This window comes from Sarcophilus harrisii, chromosome 6 (genome assembly GCF_902635505.1).
Source record: "Sarcophilus harrisii chromosome 6, mSarHar1.11, whole genome shotgun sequence".
NCBI lineage: Eukaryota > Metazoa > Chordata > Mammalia > Dasyuromorphia > Dasyuridae > Sarcophilus > Sarcophilus harrisii.
In genome coordinates this window covers 80,645,806-80,656,748 of record NC_045431.1, presented here as the reverse complement: position 1 = coordinate 80,656,748, position 10,943 = coordinate 80,645,806, and the positions used below count along the sequence as shown (strand labels likewise).

General features: G+C 38.0%; 1 protein-coding gene across 1 annotated transcript; it reads right to left on the bottom strand.

The window, feature by feature from the left end:
* Positions 1-453: 453 nt before the first annotated feature.
* Positions 454-10,665, bottom strand: NPY2R (neuropeptide Y receptor Y2). The gene is made up of 2 exons (XM_031941643.1): positions 9,539-10,665; positions 454-5,413 (listed from the first exon to the last, which is right to left on the bottom strand). Exon 2 carries the CDS (start codon positions 5,385-5,387, stop codon positions 4,239-4,241), a length of 1,149 nt encoding a protein of 382 aa, XP_031797503.1. The 5' UTR covers positions 5,388-5,413; positions 9,539-10,665; the 3' UTR covers positions 454-4,238.
* Positions 10,666-10,943: the final 278 nt, after the last annotated feature.

Here is a 10,943-nt window from a genome sequence, read left to right as displayed (position 1 = left end):
GTCTATGTCAGTTTTAAATGTGTCTGTATTCAAAATGATCAATACTAAAGGATGTTGGGTATTTGTTGGCTTCTGCAGGTAACAAAATGAAAGATGATCAATGATATAAATGACAGTTTTATATACATCTTTTTTTTCTATAATACATATATACACAATCTGTATTTATCTATACATGCAGAAGGAGAGAGAGAGACAGAGAAAGAGAAAAAAAAAAGAGTGACACAGAGAGACAGAAACTGGTGATTGTTATGGAAGTGTTTTGCATGACTACATATGTAATATATAGGTATCTATGTCTATCCATATATTTATATCTATATCCTATATTGAATTACTTGCCTTCTTAATGAATGGTAGAAGGAAGAGAATTTGGAACTCAAAGTTTTAAAAATGAATATTGAAAATTCTTTTACATATACCTAAGGAAAAATAAAATACTAAATAAAATTTTACAAGAAAAATAAAGTTTGCTAATGTCCTGTGAAGGATGCTGTCATTGTATAATAAAAATTAGAAAAGAAATAAAGACCACATAATTTAATCACTTTTACAAATGAGGACATTGTGGCGCATAGAATACAAATCACTAAGGTATTTACATTTTCCAGATAGTTTTCCTGCCTTCCATATTATTATATTTCTTCTTCCTATTCCAACTTCAAAATCTCTCTCCCTCTGTATGTGTGTTCTCCATATATACCTATACACATATGTATCAAGAGATGCAAAAATTTGCTCTTTTATTATCCCATGTTCCTGAGTTTCCTCCTGTCTTTTTCTTGATGTGCTTCTGTTTCTTCTACATTTAAAACAATGGGTTTCTTCTTACATTGATTTTTTGTAGGCATTTTTAATTTCCCACTTTCTCTTTCAACACTTCTTACTTACTAATTTCTATCAATTCTTGGCAACATGATGTAGTGGTGGAACAAATACTTGGAGCGAATTTAAGCCTCAACTTTGAAGCTTATTATCTGTATGGGTGCAAGTCATTTAATCTTTCTGTGATTCAATTTCCTCATCTGAAAAATGAGAAAAATCACAATACCTATTTGCTTTAGAAGCTTTCAAATGTTCTAGAAAGGTCAGGTGTCTTTTATTATTTCATTTTGTCATCTGTCATTAGCTTCCACCATCCTTCTTTGTAATCCAAATCCTTTGACTAATTTTTTGTCTAGTCAGTAAGATTTCTTTCTTTTCTAATTCCTCCTGGACCCAACTTCCATCCCCATTCTTATCCTCCTTTTTTGAAGCCCCCTGGTTTCAAACAAAAATTAGTTTAGATGTGAGGATTCAACATTGACTTAGTTGGAGAATTTTTAAGGAGTTCCTCAAAAACACATTCAACTTATATAGGGAAGAGGGAGTTTCTCTCACAACATTTTAAGAGTCATAACATTCATGTGACTCTCCCTATATGAAGAATCCAAAAGAGACTACTTGAAAGGCAACTATATTTTAAATATCATAGTATTCTGTCCCTGGTACTTGCAAAGAGATTTTTGGACAATCCAAGACCTTTTAATGGTTAAAGTCTTAGTATTCACTAAACTCTCTGCCTTGAATATATTGCAAGAAACTCAAAGATTATTCTCATTCATCTTCTCCTCTTGTTTAGAAGAATGACATTTGTCTCTACCCAACAAGGGTCCATCTGCTGTTTACTATACAACATGACTCAGAAGCTACCTCTTTACTAGCATGGAAACTCATTTAGAACAGGGATTGATTCAAACTTTGTATTGCTCCTAGTGCTTGGCATAGTGTCCTTGCTGTTGCACTTAACACATGTAAGTTTTGTTGATTTACTAATCTTCCCTTTCTAAACTTTTAAGAAGTGTATAAATCCCAATGTGTGTAAGATCACGCCCATCCTCTCACTTTCAGAATTCTTATTTTTATAAATAATACAATTGCACAAAAAGAAACATTTTATTAATACATTTTTCAATTCAACAATTTTTTGGGGTCAAAAGAATCCAATACTAAGTGGATAAAAATGATATACACAGACTATTTTACCCTCACATTATAGGTGTTATAGACATGAATGTTCCCTCTAGGAATTGTTCTCCTAGGAAAGAATTGTTATATATTATTTACACATTATTTTTAACCTACAATTAACTTAAGTAGCATCCTAAAAAGTGGACATATTATTTCAGAGACAAAATTGATGTGGACAGAAAATTTCAGAACACATGAATAAATTATTTGTTATATTATATTGTAGCAATATACATTATTTCTTGCCCATATATCATTTCATCTACTTTTTAATCTCACTTGTTGTTGTACTTTACTTATTCTATTACTTCAAAGAATTTTGGTCTTTCTTAGAAGCAGTGTTTAGTTTCTGATGCCATTCCCTCCCAATACTTAATAATGGACCACAAGTCATAGGATTCATACCTGGAAGGAACTTTCGAGTTCATTTAGTCCTATACTCTCATTTTTACTTCTGAAATCTCTGAAAAATTAAATGACTTGTCCAGGTAGAAAAACATAATTGGGGATCTGAATCCAGTTGTTCTAACTGAATCCATCCTGTTTTCCACTGATTCTTGCCCAGTGTTAACAAAATAGAATTCTCCAATTCAAAATGATCACATTTGTAATGAAACAAAACATTCACAATATTCATATAGTTTTTTTTAATATGGCACCTATTTATAGATGGCACTTACAATTCACCACATACAATATGATGGTAATGAAACTTCTTTCTAACAGGGTTCAAAAGACTCTTTAATAATTACCTCTGCCTGAAGCATCATCATAGAGCTAGGGATTCCTTATTGGAAAGCATATTTCCAATCCTCAGCCCCTTTGGAATTGCAAAACTTCAAGATATTCTTTTGGCTGATGACAAATATCGAATATATCAAAGACTCACAATGACCAGAATCATACTCACAAATCTATCTTGAAATTCAAAGATTTGTCAGTCCTTCTTGTGAAAGAAGCAGAGTGATGAATATCTTTTCAAATATAAACACTATATTCATAATTTTTTAAAAAACAAAATTATAAGATTACATTGAAGTCCCACATAATACACATAATAATATTATGTACCTATTTCAAAACATCATTTTAGAATAAGAAAACAAGCCTGAAAAATTACAATGAAATCAATCCAAAGGGAAGATTATGAGATGGATAACTGTTTTTTACCCAATGAGTTCCATTTTGAAGTAATCATTTATTTTTTTCTTTATTCTGAATGAACCCATAAAGGGAAGGGGGACTATGGAAGAAAATCACGGTAGAAGATGCAGTCAGCAAATTGTGTTTTATACTTAAGCTACAGCAACTTACTTCTGGCTGCAAGAAATGCTGATGGTTACCACAGGCAGCTGAATGGTCTAGTTTTATCATAGGCTAACTATTAATTAATCATATTCTAACTTCATTTGCAAACTTAACTGTATATATGAAAATGGTGATCCTAGGCTTAACTCAGGATAAATGAAACAAACCACAAATATTTTTTAAAAGGCAGAAATTACTCTAAATCAGAAAATTATTGGGAATTTACACTCCTGTATCTGTTAGAAAGTTTAATCTTGAACCTTCTGATTTTAAGAGATGCTAATCAAATATGAATTGTGTTTCAAGAGATTTTTTTAATTGACTCCTGAGGCATTTTCCCCCTTCAAATATCAAATGATTGATAATACTGAAATCTTCATTTTATTTCCCAAAGTCTTCTAAACAAAAATGTTTGTCTGGCTTTCTGAGAAGATCCTCATTGTAGCAGTTTTTAGGGAGATGAGAAATAAATAAAAAAACACATCCAAGAATATCATGCTACTCCTTGGAGGAAAATGTGTTTGCAGTAATTTGTGAGAAGAGGTGCAGGTTGTGGATTCCTTTAGTCATTCATAGCCCTATGATGTTGGGAGCTGCCAGGTAAGTTGATTTATCCTCTTTCCTTGATGAAATGTTGCACATTGCATTCAGACTTTCACATGCAAAATCTTTCTTCCACCTTCTTGAATAGAAACCAAGTGTAACTTTCTGTTTATGTTCAAATTCAGCCCATAATCTACTGAAAACAAAGCCCTTTGTGATATGCACAATTGCCCATGAATGTGGACAATCAGCTCTCCCAGCAATCACCAGCCGAAGTTTTAACTCAACTGCTGGTTTTTTCCTTGGAGGATGTTCCTATTTGAAAGCCCTGCATTGACTCTAATTGGAACCCATTCCCCACTTTTCAGAAAATGTCTTTAGACGTTGGTAGCCTCAGTGAAGGAGTCACTGGCACTAGTGGCCTTCTTTAGCTCAAGGTCCTTCCTGGCTTTGAACGTTGCAGACACCTCTGAGTGAATGGAATCCAGCCTCTGCTCACAGTGAAAGGCAGAGAAGAAAGCCTTTCTATAGTTGCTATTCATCCAGCCATAAAGAAAGGGGTTGACAAAGGTAGAACACATGGCAATGATGTGAAACAGCGTGAAAATGAGCCTGTATTCCTTCAGGTTCATGATCTGGTTGTCAATGTCAATGGTGAGTTGGAAGGCGTGGAAAGGCAGCCAGCTCACCGCAAACACCACCACGACCCACATGAGCATCTTGGTGGTTTTGTGCCGACGCTGATGGTAGTGGTCATTGGCCACCCCAGGACTGATGTGATTCTTCAGCTTACTGCAGATCTGTATATAGGCAAACGATATGATACCCAATGGCAAGACATACAGGATCAGCAAGGTAGAGAGACTATAAATGGTGCCGTACATGCTCTTTTCCTCACCTGGCCACTTCTCGGCACAGACCACAATCTTGAAGTTGGGTACGACCTCGACCAGAGAATACTCCCGGAAAATAGCCAAGGGACTAGCCAGCAAGGCGCTGACTCCCCAGGCCAGGCCGATGATCAGGAAACTGATCCTCTTAGAAATCTTGCTCTCTAGGTGGTAAACGATGCACCGGTGTCGATCCAGGGCAATCACGGTCAGGGTGATTATGGATACTTGCACCGCCAAGCCCTGGGCGTAGGGGACCAGGTGACACAGGACAGGGCCCATTTTCCACTCTCCCATCAAGGTGTAAGTAAGGGTAAAGGGAAGACACAGAGTGTTCACTAGAAGGTCCGCCACAGCAAGATTGGCAATGAAGAAGTTGGTGACGGTACGCATGCTCTTGAACTTGATCACTACATGGATCACCAAGGAATTGCCAATCACTCCCAGCAAGATGATGGTGCAGTAGGCCAGTATAAGGACAACCTGAACTTCAATCAAGTTGGTGCTAGCAACAAGTTCAGATTTAGGGTCTAGCTGACTTCTTGGGGTAGTTTGTACGGTCCCATACCATTCAACCTCTGTTTCTTCCGTTGTCTGATTCTCTTCGGTCTCAGCTCCTGTTGGCCCCATGTTCATTCCGCACAATTGCTCTGGGCCTAGAACTAGCACAAGAATCATTCAAATGGAAAATTAGTAAAGATAAAACAAAGAAAAATCACTTAGCCTGGAGACTTAATTTTGCACTTGGGGTCAGATAATCAGGAGCAAAATTCAAATTCCCTGTGACATGAAATATGCATAGAATAGGAGATAATTTTTTGTTGTAAGGATTTGGTTAACATGCTAATTTTCTGTATGCTCCAATCAATTACATTCAGTGAAAATGTTTCCAAAGGTAATTTTTGAAATTTGTTCCTTCCTTTTTTTTTTTAGTAATCAAGTTATATTAGGATGGGATATAATGTCCCTAACATAGTTAACATATCCCTAAGAGAGTTTCTTTTGATAATAAGCTTGCAGTTCTTGTTTCCAACTCTAGAAGAAATTTGTAACATGAATTTGTAACACCATATCTCCAGTGTTTAGTTTCTGGATTCATAAACAACACTTCAAAACTGAAAACTGTGTTTCTAGTTATTTAATAGGTATATCCTAGGTGGGGAAAAAAGGTAACATAAGTACAGCCAATTTCCAATTTCCTGCATTTTATATTAGTTATATTAAGTTGTCTATGTTGTATCTGCTTCCAACTACCACCCAACAGACTTTCAGGTGATTTGAGCACAAAGCATATTTATCACTCTTATACAATTTGTAAGCCAATCCATTAAGAAACATCACAGAATTTAGAAATTTAAGGTATCTAGTTCTACTCCTTCCAGATGACACCAAGAGGCATATAATAGCTTGCCAAAAGTCTCAAGGGAAAAGCTTAGTAATAACAATAGTAATAATTTGAAATTAATATAAATCATATGTATATTGTTCACAAGTATTCTCTATTCCATTGGATAAGATAATTGAGAAGTGACTATATAATTAAATAGTATTCCTACAAAGAGGCAATGGATTTAGAGGAATGAACATTGGATTTGAAGCAGAAACTCTGATTTCCATTTATCTCTTATCAGAATAATCCACTTTATTTCTCTGGATTCTAGTTCCACCATATAAAATGAAAGGTCCAGACTAGATGATTTCTAAATCTTCTTTCAGCCCAGTCTCTGCCTTCCACAAAGTCCTGTAATCTTATCTTCTAGGAACAGCCCATGGCATGTTGATCAACTTTTTCTCACTGTTACTACCAAGAAAAGATGTCAATTCTGAAATTGACTTCAAACTGGTTCTAATTTCTAACAGATATGAAAAAAGATATTTTTCTTGTTCAAATAAATATAGCTTTTATGAAAACTTGATATTTAGATCTTACTTTGGTCACTGAGGGATGACCCAAGCTTATGATTTTATCGATTCGTAATCAAATCCAATTAGCAACTTTTAGAGAGTTTTCTGGAACATCTAGGGAAAGGTTAAATCTCTTTCTAATGGCCACACTGAGAACTCATATAAGAAGATGAACTTGACATCAAGATTTTCCAATTCCAAGGCCAGATCTGTTGGCCACTTACATCGTTCCCTTTTGTTTATTGCAGTGAAGTTTCCTTTGATGTGAGAAGCACCTGCTGAGGAATAATGCAGATGTGTATTTTGTATGAAACTTAATATTAGAGTATGGCTTGGGACACTGAGAGTTTAAGTGACTTGCCCATGTTCAGAGACAGAATTTGAACCCAAGTCCTCCTGACTCCAATGCCAGCCTCCCTATCCAATGTTCAGCATTTGCTTAGAAAAACTAAGAGGCAAAAAACCTTGGACCCTGTTTCATATCTTCCTCCTTTCCTTGTAGCATCAGAAAACATTGACACTAACAATACTTGCCCTTAAGTAGAAGTATTTCCCTTAAACTATTTAAGATTCTTCAACTTTATCTAAAAGAAGACTAAAAACAACAAATATATTTTGAAAAATTTTAAAAAAATTTAAGTTTAAAAAGTTAAATTGTTTTTAAATTTTTTTTACCAGAATTTACAGAAATCTAGGAGTTGATTCCCCAAATTAACTGCTGACTGGCAGACATGTGCATAATTATTTTATTTATTTCATTCTGCTTTTTCTCTTTAATTCACTCTTTTCCTGAATTCTTGGTCCAATTATTAAAAATAATTACACTTTAAAGCTTACACATAGTTAAGCTCTAAACACATATACCATCATTCAGTTGTTGTCTTTTTTTTTTTTTCTCAGAATTCTACTGGTGTCCTGCCAGTGCACTGCCTTTTCCAAAGGAGGTGTCATCCTCAGGCTGCATTTCTAGGAAAGTGGATTAAGAAAAGATGAAAGCCAAGGCAGAGGGAGTTGTTACTTGGTATCTGGAGAAGAATTATAATTAATAAAATAAAGCAAAGAAATACCAAACAATTTATAAACTTTTACTAAGGATAAAGGAAAGAAACACATTTCCACATTATTTGAGATGCTTTGAGAGGAGGAGGAAGGAACAAACAATCATTCTGGAATAAATTATGCTATATGAAAGGATTTTTTTTGTGTCTCATGAACCCTTAGGGTAGTCTGGTATAACCTATGGATCTTTTCTCAGAATAATGTTAAACACATAAAATAACTTGCACAGTATTACAAAGGGAATTTAAATTATATTGAAATACAGTTATGGACATTTAAAGAAAACAAATAAGGTTACAGGCTGCAGATTAAGAAATACTGCTTTAAGAAAAGAACTAAATTGAATTTCTGCAATTGATTGGTTCTCAAGGAATTCAGAGTAGGAAGCAATTTAAATACTACCTAATCCAATCCCTCCTTTGATTGAGTTCTAAAGAAGGTAAGGAAGTTAAGGGCAGAAGTAGCAATGGTAGGATATGAACTCAGGTCCTCTAATTCCAAATTCAGTACTCTTTCTACTATATCTCATGGTATACCAGGGTAATAAATTAAAAGATTAAAGGGCCTAGAACCTTTCAGTTTAGCTCCCTCATTTTATAGATGAGGAAACTGAGGCACAGAGGTTTAAATGACTTGCCCAGAGCCAATTATTAAATAATTGACATAGAATTTGAATTCAGCCATGAATTCTTCATGACTCTAAGTAAAGTGTTCTATACACTATGGCTGTCACTGAACAAACAAGCAAGCAAATGAACAACAACAACAACCACAACCACCACCACCACAACAAAAAAAACAACTTTAAATCACCTGAAGGCAGGAAAGCATAAATTATTGGCTCTAAATACATGATTTAAAAAAAAAAAAATCTATTTGTATTTGCAGAAATTTCTGCAATGGTCTAATGCTGTTCAACATGTCACCACATTTCCACAATTTTCATTCTTAATCCTAATATTTTCCAGATAATTATCTCAGGGATATTCCTAGAACTTATGCTGATCTCCCATTCTTCTCCCCTTCTGCCATTTGGGAAACAGAGCTACAGAGAGGGGGAAATCAGGCAAACCTTTGTTTGGGGATAGTTGTGGAGAGGGCAAAACATGCAGTAATGTTCCAATAATTTCAATCATGTTAAGTTTAAATTCTTCTGTGAGGTAATAATGTATGTGAATGAAGTAATGTATGTGAAAGTACTTTGAAAACTATAAAGTAAGGCTTACAATAAATTAAGAGAGAGATGTAAACATTACATGACTGTTTTTCCTAACATCTTTCCAAACCCTTTCTTCTAGTCTTTCCTACGAAACTGACATAAAAAAATGCGGCGTCTCTTACAAAGGTCTTCGAGGATTGCAGTGGGGCCACTTTTCCTTTTATCACAACCGTTCCCATGATTTGTAGCCACTGAGTGCACTCTCTGAGAGGACATGAATGGATGCATCATTGAAGCTAGCTAGCTTGGGAAACTCAATACATCCCCTACCTCGATGGCTCTCTCTAGCCATACTTTTGAACAATGGGTATGAAGCTCAAACTGCTTGTGACGCTGGGATGAAGGTTTCCTCTCAATGTGGAATTGGGAAGAGGGATGTAAGAGATTTATGAGACAAGACGAAGGAGAAGGTCTTGGGGCATAGGGTAGGGATGGAGGAAATTTTTTAAAAAGGCACTTAAAAAGTCTCAAATGAGGGTATGTCAGGAAGCTACCTGAACCCAAATAACCCCGAAAAGAAGCTTGCACTCCCCTCCCCTCCGAAACCTGGCTGGGGTCCTTTCGGATGCCCATTGTCACAGCAGGTAAGTCAGAGGAGGCTTACCGAGACTACTCGTCCTTCTTCCCACTTATGCTTGCGCTTGGCTTGGCTGCAATCGGATGCAGAGGAGTCAAGCTCCAGGGCAGCCTGGAATAGCCCGGAGGGCGCGGTCCAGTCCCGTTCGTCCAGTCCAGTGTCCGGGGCCAGTCGGGGGAAATTCGCGGAGTTGAGTCCGGGTTCACTCTCCCGGTGTTGCCGTGTCTTATCCTCCGCCTCCGGAGCAGAGGGGCGCAGCAGGGGCCGAGCTTCTTTCCTATCAAGAGGAGGGCGGCTCCCCTCGGAGCTGCCAAGCTGCTGATTTCTGCCACCCGGAGGGTCCGGCCGCTGTAGAGAAAGTGCACCGGAGTGGAGGGGAAACCCCCAAGAAGGGAGAGAGAGCGCAGGGAGCGGGAGGGAAACAGGTGCGGGAGAGAAAGCTGTCAGTTCCCAGGGTCCCGATCGGGAGAAAGGGCCGGGCAAGTTCCCTGTGCAGGAAGAGAGGAGAGAGAACGATTCGCCCCCCAGCCCCAGAACTGCCTTCCCTCCGTATGCCCCGCGAACCCCAGGCTACTGCGTGCACAGTTTACGATCCCACAACCATCCCCACCCCTCACTAGCAACCTGCACTTCCCTTCCAGTCTCCACCTTCCCTCCAGCCACGCTTCTATAATTCATTCAGCTCCTCCCCCTTCTTCTTCCCTAGGGACTGTGCTCCCAGACCCCCTAGGAACCCAATGCCCTTCGGTGCCCAGGGAGGGGGAGCCAGGGAAGTGGGCAATCAATACTGGGATCTCCGTGTTATCCTGAAGAGTAGGTAGATCTTTACCCTGAAAGAGCTCTGCTCGGTTGTGAAAGTACAGCAGGCTCTGGGGGAGCAAGCCTGTTTTCTAGCAAGGGTATGCAATGAATAGAGCTCACAGGGCAGGGAGAGCTGGAGCACCCGCACTTTTTCTGTTCGGTTCCTGTTCTGCTCCACTCTTAACTCTGTAAGCTTTAAATACGCGAAGAACAGAGCAAAAGAGGGAACTTTTTAAAGTAGGAATGAGGAGAGGTAGAATTAGACATAGCAAAGCTGCTGACATAAATATCTAAATCTCCCTGGGAAAGACAACGATTCTCATATACTCTCTCTCTCTCTCTCTCTCTCTCTCTCTCTCTCTCTCTCTCTCTCTCTCCCTCTCGCTCTTTCTTTCTTTCTCTCTCTCTCCCCTCTCTCTCTCCCTCTCTCTTTCTCTCTCTCTCTCTCTCCCCCTCCCTCCCTCTTTCTCTGTGCTCTTTCTCTCTGTCTCTGTCTCTCCCTCTTTCCTCTTCTCTTCCCATCCCCTCTCTCCCTCCCTCCCTCCCTCCCTTTCTCTCTGTTCTCTCTGTGTCTGTCTCTACACACATACACACACACACACACACACACACACACACACACACACCCCTC

Coding starts and splice junctions, on each gene's coding strand:
- NPY2R (XM_031941643.1), bottom strand. CDS start 5,387: ATGAACATGGGGCCAACAGGAGCTGAGACCGAAGAGAATCAGACAACG.